Genomic DNA, 23,216 nt, shown 5'->3' on the forward strand with positions numbered 1-23,216 from the left:
ACAAGAGGGTGAACTAAAAGCATAAGTGGAATGAAGTGAATGAGAGGAAAGAGCCATAAATATGGGAAAAAAAGGTCTTAGCAAATTTGAGCTTAATTGAATTTACCCTGCGGATACTGCAAAGGAAGACTTGCATGTGCAAGCTAACTCATCTCAAAGTGACAGAAATACAATAAAGCATTCACATACACTAACTGAGCTTGTTCTTGTTTTGTATGTCGCTTTGGATGAAAGTGGCTGCTAAATGAAATTGTGTAAAATCTGCGCTGATCATTATATTAGAGAACACTGCGTTGCCTGTGTTGGTGGGTCTGTGTGCCTTGTGATAAAACTCGAGTGCATGTGTCTCATATGTCAGTATATTGCATTCACCAAGCCTATATAAAACACACACACACACACACACACACACACACACAGCATGATGACCTCTAGCCAAACCATTGAATGGTGGTTACAGAACATTTTGTTTCTGTTGGTCCCTTCATTACTTGAGCAGCTTCATAAAAAATGAAATTTATCTTTTTTTCATATTTCTACCCACCAGACTTACTGTATTGATATTGCAGCAGAAGCTATTCTATCTTACTAAGTTTATGGTGTCATATTATAGAGGCCCATAAAAACCCACTTGTCTGTATATATGTATGTGTGCATGTATATATATATATCAGTCCATGTGTCTATCATTGATAATGGCTAGCTTCCAGCTCCTCCCCCCGTGTCGCTCTCTCTGTATCTATTTATGTCTCACAGACAGAGGAAGTAGCCTGTGACTTGGGAGTGTAGTCGAATGGCTAATGATGGCTCCTCTGACCTCTCCACATACATATCTGCCATGCCTGTGGCCCCCTGAAGAGGAGCTCGCTGATTAATTGAATAGTTTCCCTACAGTTATCTGGAATGGAATAGATGAACGAAAGCAAAAGGCAGAATTTGACAGATATTAAATTAAGAAGAAAAGGGGGATATGGTAAGAGGACAGTTTAAGAGTTACACTTTAATTTGTTGCTCATGCTGTAGGTATCATGAGAGGTGACGTTGTCTAAGATGTTAAAACACAAAGATAAAACATTGTGACATTTTTCTGTCATATATTAACAAAAAGAGTAATGTGTTATTTTGCTTTATGGTTTTATGTTGTGTTTCAAGAACCACACTTCAAGTGAGGGGTCACTAAAATCCCTCAAAAAGGAAACACATCTGATTATCTTTAATCAGACAGACAGACAGACAGACAGACAGATAGATAGATAGATAGATAGATAGATAGATAGATAGATAGATAGATAGATAGATAGATAGATAGATAGATAGATAGATAGATAGATAGATAGATAGATAGATAGATAGATAGATAGATAGATAGATAGATACTTTACTGTCCTGCAAGAGGAGATTTGTTTTCACCTTTTTCACAGAGCCTCGTATACAGTGAATACATGTACACATACTATACATACCACAGGACATACATAGAGGAGAGGGAGAGGTTCAGCAAGTTTAGATCTTTAGCGGCAGAAGGATCGAAGCTACTATTAAAGTGGCCCGTCTCCAGGTGAGGGATCTGAGCCTGAGACCAGATGGAAGCCATGTGCAGAATGGGTTAAGGGGTGAGGGGATGCTGGTTTATGGTTGGTGCTCTGTGTGTCATGGCTTTGCTATTGAGGTCTGGTAGGTTGGGGGTGGGAAGGCCAATGATTTTGGATGTGTTGTGCAAGATGCGGATGAACCGGTTCCTATTGGTGACTGTTAAAATGGTGAAGAAACAGGGGGAGCAGTGCAGTAATATGGGCTGAATTATACCTTTGTGTAGTAGCAAGACGAGGTGAGGTTCAACTGAAAGTGCCTTGAGGGGTCAACCACAATAGCTATATGAAGTATGAGCATGAACAGCCTCACAGTAAGTGTTACCAGGTTGGCAAAACTTGAAGGTGGCTTATTGACGGTGAATGGGGAATGGGACTAACAGGGGATATTTTGAGAACTAGTTTTTAGCATGAGAATGAAATGTGTCCATATCCTTGAAAAATCAACTTTTTGTTCTACCTAAAGTTTGATTTCTGAACGATTTGATTTCATGAACATTATTTTTCAGCTTTGGGATGCTCCTAAATCTGTACTTGACCTGTCAAAGATCAATATTTTTGTGAAAGATTTGAAAGGCCCTTGAATACCTCTCTTTACATGCTCGTTATTTTCACATGTACAATGTTCATACTTGTTATTTCATATATTATAGTGGCCCTGACCTCTTACGTCCCCACCCGCCTTTATCACCCAAATTAATTGAATTAAAGAACATATCCCTCTTGTAACTGTCAGGTCTACTATATAATATTACAGTGAATTTTTGCTATGTCACCCTTTTGTTCTTTGTTTAAGTCAAGTATTTCAAGTATAATGAAATCCCCACATAGTTGATGGGTCGGATGCTCAAGCATGCTGTCTTTTTAGTTGCCCTCCACCCCAACGCAATCTGTTTCTGTCTCTTTGTCCCTTGTCACTCTCTGCCTTTTTCTCTCCAATTACTGTAATATTAAGCCCATTAGTACAACCGTTATTTGTCTTATTGTTGAGTTAGCATGAGGATCAGGCTCCTCATTGAGTTTCATAACAAATGTTAAGCTGAGCTGGAAAAAAGATTGCACAATTAGCCCATGGGATATGCTGGGGCACAACGTGCCACGCGTCACACCAGACCACTAATTCACCTTGGCTGCCCTCTGTGTCTCCCTCATTCTTCTCACTCATTTGTGACTTTGGTCGCTTCTCCTTTGATTATCATCTTTCCTGTATCCACTGTATCTCCCAGAATTCCTTTGTTTGTTCTCCATTCTCTGGCCCCCCATCATTCCTGCTACCCTCCTACTGCCACCTGGGAATGTACATGCAGGTGTTGCTCACACTTCCTCTCCCTCCCTCTCTCTCTCTCTCGAACACACACACAGACTGAAAGGGATGCAGTTTGTGGGCTCTTGGAGGGGGGGGTTCGGCTTACTTAGCCTCTTATCTCTTTTTGTGTGGTGATTCTTTAATTTATCACAGTGGTCGGTGTTAAGTGTTTTTAGTGGTTTAAGTGGTGAACGAAGCAAGACAGTTTTTGTTTGGCCGAGGAGTGGGCCTGGTAACTTGGAGGCTATAATGGCCACCACAGCTAGAAGATTAGGAGTTGTAGGAGGAGAGGAGTTGACACCTTGCCATGGGGTCAGGTGTGTGCCAGATAACAACGATATGGTGGAGGAACATGCTTCTTGCTGTTGGCGAACTGGTAAGTTGTGACAATATTGGCTATGCTTCTCAGATGAACAAAGCAGTGGTGGTGTTCTCGAAGAAGGAGTTGGATTTATGTCAAAGGAGTCTTGATAGCTGTCTCGCCATTGTCGACACCGGCAACGAGAGTGTTTGTTTCAAATGTGCCACCTTTCATTAGGGATGAGGCTTTGAGTCGGGAATTGTCCAGGTTTGGAAGATTTGCCAGCGGTTTTAAGCTAATCTCTCTTTGATGGAAAAACCAGGAAGTTAAGCATGTCATGTCTCTGCACAGGCAAGTGTCTGTGTACTTGAAGAGTCCTGATCAGAGTTCAAATGTAAATTGAAGTGTTTGGCACAAGGATGGTGTTGGAAAGCTTGCAGGGTTTTGAGTGTGGTGAGTTGGAGCATAAATGTTTTTGGTGTCCATGCAGAGAGGCAGGGGCAGCTGAATGCGGTGCAGGTGCACCCACTGCAAATACAGGTGAAGCACACACAGCAGCCGGAAGTGCATGTGATGTATTGGGGCCTATCGGCGGGCCTAGTGGGGCACCATCAAGTGCTGGAGGAGAGGGAGGCAGAAAGGAGGCGCAGGTGGAAGAGGTGGAAGTTGATACTCTTTCTGAGCAGCAGACGGAAGGACAGGGGACAAAGCAGGTAGACAGGAATGTTGATGGGGAGTTGGGAGAGAGAAATTGGCAGACTGTTGAAGGGAGAGGCTAGAGGAGGAGAGCAGGACAGAAGAGGAGATGTAGAGGCCAGAATGATGGTAGAAAGCTTAGTCTGGAGGGTTAGGAGGAGGGCAGCAGTAAGGCAGGGCAGCCAGGGAGGGATGAACAGACAAAAGAGTCAGGAGGGGAATCAGATGGTATTGACCACTCAGACTGCTCTGTTGTGTCAGAGGCACCTGCTAATCAGGTTGAGCAGGGGGATGTTTATTCAGAGGCAGAATTGGGTAAGTTTTGGAAAGTGGCCAAAAATAGTAAGACTGTTTATGTATCAGATTATTTTCCTGATGTTAAAAAGTTTTTGAGGTCAATGCAGGGGATCACAGCCATACAGGAGTCTCCCCATTGGCGATTGACCCCAAGGAGGAAGTATAGGTTGAAGAAATGGGCCATCCTTGCACCAGGCTTAAAGGTTTGCCTCTCGAGAGGAAGTGGTCACAGGAAGGCTGCTAGTAGTCAAGGCTACTATGGGGGGTAAGGAGATTGTGCTTGTTAATGTTTATGCACCAAATGTAAGGAGTGAGAGGGTAGTATTATTTAATAGACTAAAGCAGGAACTGTTAACCTTGAGTGCTGATGTGATGTTGGTACTTGGAGGAGATTAGAATTGCACTGTTGCCCATGCTAGAGAATGGCTGGGGGGGGGGGCACACATAACATCAGCAGGTGTGTTGAGAGACATAGTGTAGAGTAATGATTTGGTAGATACATGGAGACTCAAGTTTCCAGTAGGTAAATAGTTCACATGGATGAAGGTGGTGAGGGATAGGGTTAGTGCAGCATGGCTGGGCTGACTATACATCTTTAGATGTCATGGTAACAGAATGGTAAAAGCAAACATATGTTCTGTGGGTTTTTCTGATCACCACTTACCCACATTCCAACTGGTAATCTCCTCAGGGATGTGCCAGTCTGCGTACTGGAAGTTTAATGTAAAGCTCTTGCAAGATGTTGCCTTTTGTACCAGTTTTGGGAAGTTCTGGTAGAAGTGGAGACAGAAAAAAAAGGGAATTTTGAGTCCCCCAACTCAGTGGTGGGGTGCTGGTAAAGCACACATTTGGCATTTCTGCCAGCAATACACAGCCTTCTCAACTGTAGAGGCCAACACTGGCGAGGCTGGAGCAAAGTACAAGTGAGGTGGAGGCACAGTTTGTTGTAGGGGATAATATTGAGCTAAGTGACAACAGGGCTGAGTTAAGCAGATAACTGGGGGGGGGGGTCCTATGGGACTGGGCAAAAGGTGTGCTTGTGAGAGCTTGATTTTATATGCACCAAGTGCCTTTTTCTTTGGACTGGAGTAAAAGTGTTTGAAGAGAGGCAGATGCATTGTTTACATCTATCAAATGGCAATGTAAAAGTAGAAAAAGTAAATCAAAGAAGGTTGAATCAGTTCATCTGGATACAATGTTTACTGACAGATATGGTTCATCACTCAACTAAGTGACGTCTTCACTATAAACTGACTGCAGGTATCCCCACCCTTATAAACAATACAGTACAATACAGTTGCCTAATGACCGAAACCAATGACCAGTTTCATATGCAAATGTAGGTGTGACCATGAACTAGAGTTTCAAAGGCCATGTGTACTATTCACAGAGGATTAGGGAATGTTGCAATCACAGCATTGTAAGATGGCAACGGATGTACTCTTAGCCCCCCCCCCCCCCGGTTCAGGGATGGTCATTCCCTCTTAACATAGATGGCCTCTTTGACTCCCCATTCAAATGATTGTTCCTCCCTATCAAGGATGTGCACATCCTCACATCCCTGAAAGAGTGGCCACTGGCCTGTAGATAGGTGTAGACCAGGGGTGCCCAACTCCAGGCCTCAAGGGCCGCAATGTCTGCGGGTATTTGTTCCAACCATGCACTACACCACCTGATTTAACTAATTAACTCACCTCTTGGACCAAAGAGGGAAAGGAATTAGTTAAATCAGGTGGTGTAGTGCATGGTTGCAACAAATACCTGCAGACACTGCGGCCTTCGAGGCCTGGAATTGGGCACCCCTAGTGTAGACTGTGGAGTCCTGGTCTGACGTGTTAGCTCTCCTGTGTTGTGCCATTATTTTGGCCAGCGTCTGTTTAGTTTCCCCAATGTACAAGTCACTGCAGTCCTTCTAGCACTTACCAGCATACACTATATTGCTCTGTTTGTGCCAGGGGACCCAGTCTTTGGGGTGGACCAACTTCTGGCTCAGCGTGTTTTGGGGTTTGGAAGCAACTAAGACGCGGTCTTTTTATACAGTATTGTTTATCGAGCTGCACTGAACTGAATCGGTCATTCCCTCCAAACCCCCTCTCACACCCACAGAGCTAAAGTGGGATGTTGTGAAGTTGTGGAAACCATTTATCTTTCCATATTTTTACGATTGGAATATAGTCCCTAAAATTATATTTGAATGTCCCGTGTGTGTTTTTATTTATAACGTAGTTGTGTAAATAGGCCACATACACAACAACTATATTAGCATTTTAAATTCCCATAGCCCTGTGATGGCCTGGTGGCCTGTCCAGGGTGTCTCCCTACCTACCCCCCAATGACTGCTGGGATAGGCTCCAGCATCCCCACGACCCTGAGATCAGGATAAGCGGTTTGGATAATGGATGGATGGATGGATGGATGTCCCATGTGTAATTCCCCTTGCGTAGTTGGCTTCTGAGGTGGACCAAATTGGAGGCATGTATCATTCTTTATCCAGTCATGGAATTACAGGGGCACTTCTGTCCAATCACATGCTGGCAGGAGGGGCTCTGTCCAATCATAGCCTGGCAGGAGGAGCTCTGGTAGCACCTGCAATGTTGGCCGCTGAAAGGGTTGCATCTCGGAATATCCGGAATCGTGCCCATCTTCCCCCTCCAACCTCGTCTTTCCCATCGTCATCATCCTATTCATCATCATTGTAGCATTGTAGCATAGCAGGCTACAGGAATAAACTCCTACAGAAAATCAATGTCAACAGTGCTGTTGTTTTTTGTTTTTCTTGCCCTTTGTATCTGTTTAAGTCGGAGAGTACTGCTGGTGTCTTGTGTGGCTGCCACTTCTCCCTCTCACAGCCCCCCCCCTTCCCATCAACCCCTGCATGTATGTGTTATGTTTATCTGTTGTCTTGTTTCACCCCGTTTATTGTAAAACGACTTTGAGTGTTAGAAAAGCATTATAATAACACTGATGTATTATTATTATTATTATTATTATTATTATAAGGGGTGGGGATATCTGCAGTCAGTTTAGATTAGAGATGTTACTTAGTTGAGCAATGAAACGTATCTGTCAATAAACGTTGTATCCAGATGAACTGATTCAACCTTCTTTGATTTTCTTACCTGGATTATTGAGCATGCATCAAGACAGAAAAAGTTAAAAAAAAAAATTAAATCAAATCAAATAATCTTAACTTGCTGAGTGTAAAGACAAATTATTTATATCCCGTTTGAAATAGTTGCTAGTTTAAAATTATGGGAGTGTCCTCTTGAATATTTTTTCCACCTGTGAAACGCACTGCACATGCTCACACATGCGCACATTGTGTTGGTAGGTCATTCTGAGAGGTAGCTCTATTTGTCAGGACACTGGCACACAAGGTACCCCAGGCTTTCAACTAACTTCAATGTAAACCCGTCCACGCCGGCCATCCATACACTCCAATATTAGAGTGGGGGCGTGCAAGATGGCGACCAGAGCAGTCATGCTAGGGCACCTGAGCAACATTTAGAGGTTACCATACCCAAAAGTTCGTTTTGTGTATAGCTTTGGTGATGGAAATTGTTCTAACATAACATATATACCATCGTTAAGTGACATTATTTGTTTACTCGAAGTAATTACCTCAGAACGAAGTTTAGTCTACTGCTAACTTCTGCTTGTTAACTGACTCGCTTGTTAGCTCACCGTAGTTAAAGAAATATCTGGCAGTGGCTCTGCTATGAAGCAGAATTCCTCCAGACCAAAAAAAATCTGCCAAACAGCAACTGGCTTTTTCTTCTGAACTTTCTGAAGACAAGATGAACACAATCAATAGCGACCACTCATACCCACGGCCTAAAAGCTCACAACTGGCTCCTTCACCCGTTCCTGACACACTTTTGAAATGTCCAGAAATGAAGAAAACCAAAACTAAACCTCTGCTGCTCGAGCTACAGAACAACATAGTGAATATCTTAACTGCAAAGATTAATGAGAGGTCAGACAATCTAGAAGAAATGGTGAATAATAATACTGGTAGCATCGACTCTCTGAAATGATCGCTTGACTTTGCATTCAAAGAGGTTAATGACCTTAAAAGTGACATGAAAGCAGTGAAAGTAACTTGCAAGGAGAACAACAAGAAAGTAAAGGAAATGGAAGAAAAGCTGAGCAATATTGTCGTTGATGGAATTCCCGAACAGCAGAACCGGTGTACCGCCCCAAGGCTTTAGCAAACAAAGCGGTCGCTTAGGGCCCCCGGGCCAGCAGGGGGCCCCCAAGAGCGCTTGCAATATTTATTTATTTTTGTGATATATCATATCAGTAGTAATCACCAAAAAACAAAAACTAAATATTTTGATATCATGTTGTTAACAGACTGACAAATCAATGCTACTGGTTTAATCATTTCCGCTGCCTATGTCAGAGCTGGGGTCAGGTTCATGCGCATTATAACTGTAAGCAAGTACATCGCGACAGTATGTCACCTAAAAGGGTTTATCCATCTGGCACAGAGAAGCAAAAGAGGAGGAAAGCAGAGGAGAACAAAAAAAAGCCGGATAAAGGTATGTTTCCACGACCAATTACAGCATGTTATCATGAACATTCACTAACGATAACGTTAGTTAATTATATGGTGGTGGGAGGTGGGTTTGGCGGGGGGCGGGGGGGATCAAATTCTGCTTAGGGCCCCATAAAGCATTGGGCCAGCTCTGCTGAACAGGCAGATGACAATATCAAGCAGCAGGTCATGGAAATCTGCGGCACAGTCATTCCCGAGTTCAGAGCAAAAGTATCAAACGACGTTGACATCGCTCATCGTTTGTGATCCAAGGAGCAGAACAAAGGACCCAGAATGACAATCATCCAGTTCACCAACAGACCTACACAGTACCTTATATGGAAATGGGCGAAGGGCTGTGAGTACTTGAAAACCCACAAGCTGAGATTCAAGAGAGACCTGACCAAAGCTGATGTGGAAACTTGCAGCAACCTATGGCTAGTGGTGGAAGCTGCCCGAAGGAGGGCAAGGTGACGTTCTTTGCGAGTGTAAAGGTGATCATCAACGGGAGAGTATTCCAACCGAATCTGGGAACATAGACTTGAATGAAGTCCACGTAAGGACATTTGAGGTGATTTTTTTTTTTACATTTTTATTATTTCCATCAGTTTCTTGTTTTGAGATCATGTTGTTCATCTCCCTTTTCAGGAGTGATATTAATAGTTGATTTCCCTTTTTCAGGAGTAACTTATAGTTATATTTCAGTGTGCTAGTGACCAAAGTTAATCTATTCAGCTAAATTCACAATGGGATGGTAAACCCCACGTTGCATAAAACTTAACGACCTGCAACTTGCACTTAACGCTCTAAATTGTTTATTTTATGTCTCTATTTTCGATTAATGTCAGGGGTATTCGTGATGCACTGAAACACAAAGCTATTTTTCTGTACTGCAAACAGTTCAGTGCAGACTTTTATTTTTTACAAAAAAAACACATGCATATTCATCTGATTTGAGTTTATGGAAGAATCAACGGGGTAATTATATCCGGCTATCTTAAGGTAGCAGCCATTCTGCAGGGTTTGCAATGTTGAGAGGTTCTTTCAAAGGGAAAGATAACAGCAAGACCCACCACTCTGGAAGATGGACTCTTGACATTAACCATCAACAGTGAGAGATATTTGTTGGGAAATATATATGCATTCAACTATAAACAGAATAACAGATCTTTATTTCAGGAATTGGAGGAAGAGGTACATAGAATTAAGGATGTTTTTCAAGATATCAAAATCATTCTGGGAGGGGATTTCAACTCAGTGTCTGATGTAACGTTAGATAGGTTCCCCTCTCCTACTAAACCAAACATCACAAACCCAGAGTTCAATAAGATGTGTTCTGGTCTTGGTGTTATTGCTTTAATGGAGACGTAGGTACCCAAACAAAAAGGAATACACCTGGTGTAATATGGATAGATCCAAGCAATCAAGGACTGATTTATGGTTGATTTCAGACATTCTTGATAGACAAGTGGACAAAGTCTCTATTGAACCATCAGTTCTTACTGATCATAAAACCATTATTCTATCTGTTAACTTGGCCTGTCCTGGTTCTAATAAATATAATAAAGGATATTGGAAATTCAACTGCAATTTATTAAATGACAATATATTTAAAAAGGAAGTCAATGACATCATTATTAGTCACTGGAGTTTCAGCATTAAAATGTGTTATGATGACATTTCTAGTGAGAAATTTGCATTTTATTTTCATAATCGTTATTCAGTTAATGTATATTATCTTTAATTTGTTAGTTATTACACAGCTTCTTTCAGCTCTCGTCAGAAAATTGTAAGACATTTTCCGGAATGTTTCCGACATTGAACACAACCCCAAAAGGCATTTCTACAATACAATACAATATCCTAAATAAAGCCCAATGACTGTTGGGATAGGCTCCAGCTATCCCTGATCCTAATGAGGATAAGTGGCTTGGATAATGGATGGATGGATATCCTAAATAAATCAACATGTGTATGCTTTTATAATTTGCTTTGTGCATCAGTATCAGACATCCAAGGGCGTGCCAAAGCATCGCTATTTGACAACCTGGGGGATTGCATAGGACCAGCCCGATCACCAGTCTGTTCAGGTCCTAACATTTTTAGGTCAGTTTACACCTCGATTGGCTTTTTAGCCTACTCCTTTGAGCACAAATTATTTTTATTTTATTTTTTTTTTAAATCATGGCATCAGTCCCACATACTTCATTCCTTTACGTTGCTCAGTGAAAAATGTTAGCTAAACTGACTGGAATGTCAGGGAAGTTAAGTTACCGTCACGATTGCTAAAAAAAGAAGTAAAAGTAGAGATGAGAGATAATAACCGACCACATATGCACGTTAGTCAGTGGTCCAGTCACATGTTAGATGATTCTTTTAATCATAGAGAGGGAAATTTTAGGTTTTAGTTTAAGGGAAGGCGGCACGGTGGCGCAGTGGTTAGCATGGTTGCCTCACAGCAAGAAGGTCCTGGGTTTGAGCCCTGGGGTAGTTCAACCTTGGTGGGTCGTTTCGGGTCATCCTCTGTGTGGAGTTTACATGTTCTCCCCATGTCTGCATGGGTTTCCTCCGGGGGCTCTGGTTTCCTCCCACAATCCAAAGACATGCAAGTCAGATGAATTGGCCATACTAAATTGTCCCTAGGTATGAATGTGTATGTGTGTGTGTGTGTGTGTCGGCTCTGTGATGGCCTGGCGGCCTGTCCAGGGTGTCTCCCCGCCTGCCGCCCAATAGCTGCTGGAATAGGTTCCAGCATCCCCACGACCCTGAGAGCAGGATAAGCAGTTCAGATAATGGATGGATGGACATTAAGGGAATTTAAGCTTCCCCTAGCCTCTTAACAGCACCGCCTATGGCATGGTTGGTGAAGTGAGGGAGGAGGCTGTGAGGTTTTATTCTGATCTGTATGGTGCCGAGTTATGTGACCCTGTACGTACAGAGATACTGTTACCTGATCTCCTACAGTTTTCTGATCTGCAAAAGAATCAGTTTGACTCTCCATTGTTATATGGAGGAACTTTCCAAGGCTGTCTCTGAAATGAACTCTGGTCACGCTCTGGGGTTTGACTGCTTGCCACTGGACTTTTGGGACACCATTGGCCTGTTCACCAAGGCTGCAAGGCTGAACCCAATATGCCGGCACAGACAGACTCAAGGTAGGGTTTCAGTAAAAGAAGTCTTGTAATGCCAGGCAAGACAAGGAGCCAGTAGAGCGAGGAACAGACAGGTAACGCTGGGTCCAGGGCAAGAGCACATAGGAGAGGGGGACCTTGACCATCCGGGAAGCAGGAAGACAAGTGAGGTTCCATGGCGACAGACCAATGACTGGAGGCAGGGCCTGGGCAGAGCAAGCAGGACTGTGGGAAACACAGAGAGTAAGGTTTAGACAAGGAAACTGGATGTGTAGACTAAACTGCACCAGCACTACAATCTGGCAAGGCTGGGTATATTAGGAGTAGGGTTGATTGAGTATAAGAGATGCAGGTGGTGGACCTCTGCTCAGCCTGCCGCACACCTGCCTCCAATCCTGATGCATGCATACACACACAAACAGGAGAGAGAAACTAGGGCAAATTGCCCAATTTCTGGGCAATTATATACCCTAGCAATAGAACCCTTTTTATGTTTGTTGACGAGCAGGTTGCAGTGTGTGTGTTCCACAGTTAGGACTTAGGGAACATTTTTTTTTTTTGTCTGCCTGTGCAGATGATTTGACAGTGTTTATCAGGGATATGCAGGACAGTAGCATGCTGGAGGAGAGTTTGTGGGATTACCAGTGGGGTTCATCATCCGAAATAAATTCAACTAAGCTTTACAGTGTGTGGCGGGGCAGGGAGCCACACTACCACAGTTACTAGGAGGCCTTAAGTTGGGTCTTGTCGGGCTCAAGGTCTTGGGGGTATATGTGGGCTCAGACTGCTTGGTCGCTGAAAACTAGGAATGTGTCACACAGAGAATCAGGACAAGGTTAGGCAAATGGAAGTAGTAACTCACAAAGTTGTCTACAGAGGGAGGGTGCTAATAATTAACAACTGGGCAGCATCCTCCCTATGGCACCAGTTGGCAGTCCTTAATCCTCCTGGTGGCTTCTTAGCAGAGATCCAGAGGATGCTGATGGATTTCTTGTGATCAGCGCACCACTGGCTGAAGGTAGCAGTCCTCTACCTTTCCATCAGTCAGGGGGGCTGGGCCTGGTCGACCTGGAGAACAGAGTGGCAGCTTTCCGAATCAGGGCGGCACAGAGGCTGCTGTATAAGAATGATGTGTGCTGGGGGGCATTAGTTTGTGCAGTGCTCCAAATGACTGGTGGTTATATGCTGGACCGCTAACTATTTATAATTGATCCGGCTAAGCTGGACACTGCGGGGCTCTCAGTCTTCTATATGTCAGTACTGAAGGCCTGGCGTCTGCTAGAAACTTCACGAGCTGAAGGGGTAGAGCCGGGGCCGTGGGTGTTGGAGGAGCCTCTCTTCCACAACCCTCTACTCCCATTACACTTGGCTGACTCTACAGAGTTGGCACAACGTCTCATGAGGTGAGGCATTTGCAGGCTGGGACACCTCTAGTCACATGAAGAAGGACTGGGAGGACATTAAAGAACTGACACTACAAACAGGAGTAACATCATTGAGGCTGCTACAGAGGCTCACGGGAGGGGTGATGGAGGCTCTGCCACAGGCCGGCAAAGCCTGGTTGAGGTTGAGGTTGTTGCAGGGAGGAGGTGTGCCAGAGTTCCCCTCCATTAATGTTATAGCTAACACAGGGCAATGGCAGAGGATGGAAGGCTTCTAACCTTTGACATTCCAGGACTGGGGAGGCTGTAGGGGCTGGGGGGAAGGTTCTGTATGAGGTGGCTGTGAAAGTCAGATACCTTGGGGAGTTACAGGGGGTGAGAGAACACAAATGGCAACAATATCTGCCAGGCCAGGACATGGTGGGGTTCAGATGGAGGGGTTTTTACAAACCCCCTCTTCCAAAAAGAGCAGGGGATTTGCAGTGGAGGGTGACTCATGGGGCTTTGGCCACTAATGTTTTTCTCCATAGGGTGAATCCTAACGTAGGGGTAGGTTGCCCTTTATGTTAAACACCCGAGATTCTTTTTTTCTGTTTTTACTGAATATAACCGTGTGACACCATTGTTTGACCTGCTGTTGATGGTATGTGGAAAGCTGGGGGTGGGCTTCACTGTAGGGCTGTACATCTTGGGGCTGAGGTGCTCGCATAGAAACAGGACACTTGTGAACGTTTTGTTTGGCTAAGCTAAGGTTGCCACATGGCTTACAAGCAGGAAGAGGGTGAGAGGGAGTGGGTGTGTGGATCCAGTGGTCCTATTCACAGCACTTGTCACTGCACACCTGAGAGCAGAATGAGTGTTACAGCTGGGTGAATAATACCGTGGGCTTTGACCATGTCTGGTGTGTAGGGAGGGCTGCATGTTTTGTTGGGGGGGGGGGGGGCTTGACCATATGTTTGTAATGGTTGTTGTGATGCAACCATATGTAAAACTGAAAAGCTTGTGGAGATGGTGGCGAGGGTCTGATGGCGGCGGTGGTTGGTGTGTGTGCACGCATGTTTGTGTGTGGGTGTAAGAGAGAGGGGTGTGGCGGTTTGTTAGGTGTAGGTTGTATGTTAGGTTTTTAGGTATGGAAATAGGTTGTGTTGTTTTATGAGGTGACTTCATTAAAGAACATTAAAATTCTCTCTCTCGTGCTCTGCTTTTAGCCCCCCCCCCTTTCCTCTCCTACCCTTTCTCTTTCTCACACTGACTCTCTTATACACACACACACACACACACACACACACACACACACACACACACACACACACACACACACACACACACACACACACACACACAAATATAACTGGGATCATTAGATAAACATTATGACTCTGTAGATTTAATTACTGTTGAATCAACCATAACAAGCATTAGCTGGGTGCAAGCAGGGTTGCAGGCATGTTTTACAAGGAAGGTACATCCTGTGCTGGTTTGGATATAGATGTGGAGCTTTATGTGCCCTATTTTTTGGCTTAGACATTTTACTGAATGCTAAATCTTAGGTTTATGTGATTCAGGCTGGAAGAAAGGAAGCATTACAAAACCCTACATGTTCCAGTGAGTGTTTACTCCTGAAGCCTGACCAGTATTGTATACATTTGTATCCAGACATTATACGTTGTTATTGACAATTGATTCAACATTGTTGTGTACAAATATAATCAGTGCAAAACAAAGATTGGCACCATTTTTCCAGTTATTTCACAGGCTTATTTGATTCAATCCAGAAATGGTTGGAAAATGTAATTTTAAAATTTGTTGTTGAGAACATTATAGATATAGTCTTGAACTCACTGTAAAATTTTAGACCGTTAAAATTTGTGATTGTATCCTCTCTTACCTTCACAAACTGGAATAACTGCATCAACTGCTTCCCCCAGTTCCTCTTTTGTAAATAATTAGTGATCATGTTAGATCAATGCTACAAGCTCTCGTCAGAGTTTCCCTTGGTAAAGCAAAGTAGCCTGTGTTGACAGAGAGAAGACTGACAATGGAGAAGAATCAAATGATGTGGGTGGGATATGTTATTTATTTGTGTTATAATGTAACAAAAGTAACAACTTATTTTCTCGGCTGGTTATGGAGAAACTATCACAAAGTTTTATTTTATTGAGTGAGAAAATGCTTAACCATCAATTAGTAGCAGAGGGTTATAATTACAAATAATCATTGGTCATTATTGATTTTGGTCTTCACTTGGTCGCACCATCATATCTCAATATGATGTATTATGATGCATTACATAGTATTATTATCATGTATTATTTTTATCATAGTTATGAATATGATGTGGTGATACGCAAATTGTGTATTTGCTCTGCCCAGCCCTCTCTGATACGTCTAGCTGTTTTCTGACTGCCAATGAGCTTCTCATATTTCCTGCTCCTAATTTTTTTCCCTGTTTTCCTGTGTCACGTCTCCCTCCCCCTCTCCACTGCAGTGTTCATTCTCACTTTTCTCAGCCCTCCCTCTCTCCCTTTCATTATCTCTGCCCTTGTCGCTGCCTTTCCTCCTTTTCAATGACGTCACGTGCATTTTGGTGGGCTCCTGGCAGGACCACGACTGCATACATTCTCACCCAACTCTTGCCTCTCTCACTTCTCAATGCCCTTTACTGTAAGCTCTCTAGGCTTCATTCTCACTCTTTCCCTCACCTGTATTCCTTACCCCCCAAAATACACACACACTCCCACTCCAAATATTACTTTTCTCACCAATTTAAGTCCCTTTCACTCTCTAACACTCTCTCTCCCTTCCTGGGTGGTGGCTAGTTGTGCGATGACGTAGCTGTTACTTTATAATCGCGGAGACAGGCAGCAAGGACAGCACTGCAAACCCATCTCTCTCTCTCTCTCTCTCTCTCTCTCTCTCTCTCTCTCTCTCTCTCTCTCTCTCTCTCTCTCTCTCTCTCTCTCTCTCTCTCTCTCTCTCTCTCTCTCTCTCTCTCTCTCTCTCTCACACACACACACACACACGAACAAACAAGCATGCGCGCACACATTTTCTACTTCAGGTAGCACCAGTATAGGGTGCATCTGTGAGGGGTGTGCAGGAAAACTGTAAATGAGAGAGAGAGGTGTTCTCTGTGTGTGTGTGTGTGTGTTTGTATTAGTGTTAGTGAGGGCAGTTGTCTTGGGTATTGCTCTGGACAAGTTTTTCCTCTTCACAGGTCAGTGGAAGACAACACAAGGTGTATACTGTTTACCTAGGATGATTTTACTCCCAACTGTGTTTGGAACAAATCCCTGTTTGGTTGTTCTGCTCTCAATAACAGTCAGCAGCATTTATTCTGGCATTTATTCCTGCACAAATCTTCTTCTAGTCTATTCTATTCCGTCTAGAAGGATTTTTCAGTGAATTTAAGGTATCGTAGTCCTTCTTGCTGTCTAATGTTTATCCAGTCCTTGTCCACCCGCAGCTACCCTGAGCCAAAATGCTTCCACATTACATACACAGAGGGAAACAGTGGTGCATTGTGTGAATGCTGAGCCCATGGAAAGACCTGGCTGGTGTGCTTGTGGCTTTTTCTCTGGGCAATGGAATGAACAGGGCTTGGCTCTGCTGGATGGGGTTTTGTATCTGGGTGTGGTCTTGGGTTGCTTAACGGGATGTGTGGCTTGTTTGAGCCCTGACTATGACTTTCCACCTGTCTCTTGGATTCTCTGTGAACCTCATGGCTGATGAGCAGGAACGAGGTGGCTTCATAGGCAAACATGACATAAAAAGTCTGAAGATGAATGCCACAGGGCAGCTGAAGACTGGTGGAAAGTTAAAAGGGCAGATGGGTAAAAACTGTTTTTTTTTCTTGTTGTCTGTCGTCAGTTGTCAAACCAGAGCAGTATTTGTATCGCTCAAGACCAGACCACTAGAGGGCGCTATTGCTGCTACACACATGCCGTTACACATGTATGTTATTAAGTGCTTTTGCATGTGTGTGTGTGTGTGTGTGTGTGTGTGTGTGTGTGTGTGTGTGTGTGTGTGTGTGTGTGCACTGCCTCCACCCACCTGAGACTATTGCATCAAAGAATTGTGAGTGAGTCATCATAATTCCACTTAACGAATGGAAAGAATGGTTATATTTGTTAAAAAAAAAAACACTCAATCCCGAATTTATTTTTGAGCAGCTATTTGTGCTCGGCTATACTGGTAACATCTGGGGCTGAAGATGGTAGTGGAAGCGTTCTTGTGAGGCACAAAAATAACCATTTGTCTGATTGGAGAGAATGAGTTTGAATTAGATTTGTTGGTTAAGTGGCTATCACATCACCTTGGCGAGGATTTATTTGAGCAGTTGGGAAGGGGTTGACTTAAAAAAACAAGCTAGGTCAGTTCTTCACCTCCAGAAAAAAAATTAACCAACAGAGGATCTAAATGATGCATTCAGTTCCAGCACTGTAAATCTCCATCTGGAAATAATTTGTACCATTTATTTGTTGATATTTTGTGAGCTTTCATGTTTTTTTGTGGAGGTGTCACGATTTGAAATGCAGATCTTAATCTCAGGTTTTGTCAGTATACTCAGAAATATACCATTTGAAAATATGTGGATATGATTTGTCTTTGTGTTGTACTGCTGTGGGCTGGGGGAAACAGCATTTTGTTTCATTTCGTGTGCGCAAGTGCATGAAGTGAAATGACAAAGTGTTCCTGGTTCCTGATTTTATGCTGAATACCTTTTGCACAGTTGGATAAAGTATTGCTCTATAGCTATGTTGCCAAAATAGAAATTGTATACCCATAAGAAAAATCATTACTCTGCACATCCCCACACATGATCACAGAAGGTTGAATCAGTTCATCTGGATACGTTTATTGAGAGAAACATTTCATCCCTCATCTAAGTGACCTCTTCAGTCTCAACTGACTGCAGGTATCCCCACCCTTATAAACAATACAGTGGCATAACGACCAAAACCAGCGACCAGTTTCATATGCAAATTGCCATGACCATTAACTAGAGTTTCAATGGCCATGTGTACTGTTCACAGAGGATTGGGGATTAGTTGCAATCACAGCACTGTAAGATGGTGACAGATGTACTCTTAGCCCCCCTGGTTCAGGGATGGTCGTTCCCTCTTAACACAGATGGCCTCTCTGACTCCCCCTTCAAACCAGTGTCCCTCCCTATCAAGGATGTGCACATCTTCATCCTTGAAAGAGTGGCCACTGGCCTGTAGATGGGTGTAGACTGCGGAGTCCTGGCCTGACGTGATAGCTCCTCTGTGTTGTGCCATTCTTTTGGCCAGCTTAGATGAGTGATGAAACATTTCTGTCAACAAACGTTGTGTCCAGATGAATTGATTCAACTTTCTGTGATTTTCTTACCCGGATTATTGAGCAGGCATAAAGAGATCTCCACACATGGCTTTGCATATTCCGATAGATTGGCATAGGGTTTATATATGGTGGCAGATGCAGTGAGAAGAGCTGTGAGTAGCTAATGTGCCCTCATTTAGGTTAGCAGTTAGAAGATGGCTCTCCTCTGCATTAATATTCACATTACAGTCCAAAAGAAGGGGACCAGAGTGGGACTTCTGAGAAGCTATTCTATTCTCATTTTCTCACAGCCTTCCCAGTTTTTACTTAATTTTATAAAATAGCACTTGCTTTGACAGCTGGCAGGGTATTGGATGGATTTGGTGAAGCTTCATATCGGAATAATGGATGACAAGTTTTTTTTTAACTGGCTCTAGCTCTTTCTTAATAATCCTCCCACCATGGCCTGGTGACGAATAAATCTTACACATAGGATCATTAATGTGCACTCATGCTCCCAAGCAGAGCGAGAGAGAGAGAGACAGAGAAGGAAGACAGGGAGGAGATGAGAAGGAGAGAAGAGGCTCTTCACCCGCCAGGACTTTCCTAAAGTCTCCTCTTAAATGCCTCTGGGAGTGCAGAGAGCCCGTTGAAACATCAGAGAGCCAGCAGACACCTTACTGCGTAATTCCAAGAAGTTTCCATAATCCGCAGTACAAAACCTTTACAAATGTAGACATAAGATATATAATGGAAAATATAAAGACTTTTTCAGGAAGAAGAGTTGTAACCAATGTAGGATGTGGTACATTGTATGTGGTTTTACAGCGTTTATACGATGGTAATATGTTAACCGCTAGCTATTAATACAAAAAAATATATATATAAAATGTAATTTTGCATGTCACAAGAGGTGTGGGATCCTGCTCCGTTCGGATCCAGTTTATATTAAGCAGTGGATTGGTTACCTTCACTCCTATTCACCTGGTTTGTTTTTGTTTTTTGTTTTTTTTTGCATCTGCAAATAATTGATAGTTATGCAATGGATGTAAGAACTGATAAAATTGCTATCCAGAGAGGAGTCTTGGTTTCAATTCATCTGAGCTGCAATAGCATTTCTGCCTCAGTTTATTCATCTAGTATCTCTCTGTATGTCTATCTATCTATCTATCTATCTATCCATCTGTCTATCTGTCTGTCTGTCTAATCTATATATCTGTCTGTCAGTTTGTCTGTCTGTCCATCTCTATCTATCCGTCTATCTAGCCAGCTATCTAATCTATTTATCTATCTATCTATCTATCTATCTATCTATCTGTCTGTCTGTCTGTCTGTCTGTCTGTCTGTCTGTCTGTCTGTCTGTCTGTCTGTCTGTCTGTCTGTCTGTCTGTCTGTCTGTATGTCTGTCTATCCATATATATGTATGTCTGTCTATCCGTCTATTTAATCTATCTATCTGTCTTTCTGTCTGTCTATCTATATATCTATCTATCTAACAATATATATATATATATATATATATATATATATATATATATATATATCTACCTAGCTATCTTAATGAACATATGGAGGGTATGAAAGGTTGTTGCATGATGCATTATATAATGCATCCCTTATATAAGGGGTTGTCTATTTTCATTTCTGTTGAACGAATCTCGAGCTATAAATCTCTCGGGCATTTAGCAGTTTAAAGTTAACTGTTGAGAGTGCTGGTGTTTGAGATCCAGTTAGCAGTTCTGTGTTCGTGGTTAATTGTCGGCCATTAACAGTGTTTATGTCAGCTGTTCAGGGTGAGCTGTTCTGAGCAGCATATGAAAGACTACTCTTAATTCTCGTCCTGTCTTTCTTGGCCAGCTGTCCTTTATCCACTTCAGCAGAGGGGCAGCAGTGCTGATCTCCAGCCAGCTCAGGTTACACTCAGATTGCATTAGGCTACGTAGTCCAGCGAGTGGGTCTGACCTTTGTTGGGAATATAAAATTTGAAACACTTATGTGGTCAACAACCTCAATATGCACCAACCTCATTGGATCTTCCTCTTCCCTTCTTCTCCTCAGGAAACAGGAGCTGTTGACCATCTCCAACGTCCCTCTTGGAGAATGTCCCCCCTCCCCGCCCCGTACTGCACCACCCAGCATGAAGGTAGGACACACACACACACACACACACACACACACACACACACACACACACACACACACACACACACACACACACACACACACACATTCAAGTATATGCATATGCACATGTATGGCGTATTGGTTTAGTGACTGTGATTGATTTATTTTGGCATTTAAGCAACCTGAGATCGTTAACCCCATTAGACAATGGGGAGACTCAGATGCTCATCATTAAAAGTCCTTTTAGCTCACAGGGGACGCTCAGAGACGATGACTAATGACACTGACACGGGACAAATACTACGTGCATGACAGTGCAGAAAATATATGACATGACACTTGTACCATAAATGGATTGGAAAAAACAAAAACAAATGGAGGACTTGAAAGCTGCTGACTCTGTTTTTGACATTGCTGTCATACTGTAGTTTTAAAGTAAAGCATTGGTCAAGACCCAGTCTGTAATTGCAGTGTGTAATTGCAGAGAAAAGCACTTTTTCTTTATTACCTACTTTTTCTTCATTCTTCTCTTTATTACCCCCCAACACACACACACACACACACACACACACGCAAGTTGGGTATTGCTTTTGGTTCCGTGTGTTAGCAACTTTACAGTAAATATGCTGACTTGAATGAAATACAAATGACAGGGTATGGGATACCGTGCCAGAGATTTCCAATTAAGTTTTGGACAAAATTTATGGTCATAATTTATGCTGTTTGGCGGACCATGGTCAAGATTTCCAGAGAAGTGATTTTTATTTCGCCTTTACTTTTACTTCAAACTAGGATTCAAAGGGGTCATTTTTTATTTTTAAAATATAAATTCAAGTGTAGGGCATCAAGGCCATCAGTCACATTTTCATATATCCCAGCAAAACTCAAAAATGGCTGTAGATAGCCATAAATTATTTGCTATGATTTGATAGATAGAAAATTCTACCTGGATTTTAATTTTGAACCATAACCTTTGACCTTGACTGATCTTGAATGGTCAAACTCAAGGTTAATGGATTTCAAAACACTATCACTCATAAACAGCTCACTATTTACTGCTTACAATGCCTGTTTCATTATGGTTACTGTTACCGACTGCACAATCTGCCTTTTGCACATGTTTGCACTACCACTGCATATGTCACCTTACATATTGTACTGTCATTCCTTACACACTGTCAAACAAAGTACGTTCAAATTCTGCACTGACTGTTTTTGCATGTGTATCCTGTAGTACTTTTATTGTCCACTTGTGTGTTGAACCAGCAAAACAAGCATTTCATTATGAGTATAAGTGTAATCTTACTCTGCATATATGGCAAATGGAGATCACTTTTCATCGCATCGTGCCAATTAGAAATTAGATAACAGAAACATTGATCGTGCCCCATCACCTATATTGCTTTCTTCAAGTGATCGGGTTTGTCGTGCCTGGCACCGCTTGTTTTCCAATTCTTTGGACAAAAGACACGTTTTGTTCTTAAATTGTAAAAGCATTTTGAGGCTGTCAGTGATTTATTGGTACATGTGCGACAGGCATGGGTGTAAGTCCATGAATACTGGGATGACATCCAGACCTTTACCTGTGACCCCATCTGTAGGGTTAGTGGTTGTGTCAGGAAGGGCATCTGACATAACATTATGCCAAATCATTATGCGGATTGACAAGACCATACCGGATTGGTCGAGGTTCACTACCAGATATGTCAAGGCCCGGGTTAACAACAACCACCACTGGTGCTGTGTCCTCACAGGGTACCAATAGAAACTATAAAAGCCACTGTGGTGACCCCTGAGAAACAGGGAACAAGCTGAAAGAAGAAAATGAAGTGATTTATTAGTATAGTTCACAAGCCCCGAGGTGGATTAGATACAAAATAGACCAATGTCTCTGTGACAGTGCTTTAAAAGTTGAATTGTATAAATTTCCAGATGTGTTTTAAAGTTCATTTGTCCAAAGAGATAAGGTCTCTAATTCTACATTATACTGTTCAGATGGAAGCCCTGCATGATTTTTGTTGTTTTATATATGCCGAGGAGGGCAGCCTCAAATGTTAGTGCTGCCTTGTTTGTTTTCCATTTTGTTTTCGTAGAGAATCAATAAGGAAGATACTGTGTGAATTGAACCTTAATCTTCAATGCGGTAATTGTGACTTTATGCCATACTTGAAGTGATGCAATCTTTTTGTTAATGATTTCTAAATACTTAGTACTGATTCCTGTTAAAGCTTCCCTTAGCAGGGAGATGGGCAGAAGGTGGATCAGCACAGAATAGAAAGCTCATAGAGGAAATTAACTGAGCTAATTTTGCTATGTTAAATTAAATTGTGTATGTGGCCACCACCGTTCCTGAATGTCTTGCAAGTAAACAAGAAATGTTGAGTGAATATGGCTCTAGAGTATATTTAGTGCAGCAAAAATGACCATCTGTGGCAACTAGGAATGTGTATGCGTCCTGTGCTTTTCCTTCACTATTTGAAGTTCAAAATGTATTAAAGACAGCTAAGTTGGCCTAAGGTGGTGGTAAGCTCCATTATTGCTGCTTC

At 42.7% G+C, this 23,216-nt stretch overlaps 1 protein-coding gene across 1 annotated transcript in view; it reads left to right on the forward strand.

Moving 5' to 3' along the window:
- The window catches only part of LOC130116184 (rap1 GTPase-activating protein 2-like), a 162,196-nt gene that overhangs the window by 84,639 nt on the left and 54,341 nt on the right, over nt 1-23,216 (forward strand). Inside the window, exon 3 of the mRNA XM_056284136.1 lies at nt 20,605-20,689. Coding sequence (XP_056140111.1) covers nt 20,605-20,689 — 85 coding nt within the window. The remainder of the gene's footprint in view (nt 1-20,604; nt 20,690-23,216) is intronic.

This window comes from Lampris incognitus, chromosome 7 (assembly GCF_029633865.1).
Source record: "Lampris incognitus isolate fLamInc1 chromosome 7, fLamInc1.hap2, whole genome shotgun sequence".
Taxonomy (NCBI): Eukaryota; Metazoa; Chordata; class Actinopteri; order Lampriformes; family Lampridae; genus Lampris; species Lampris incognitus.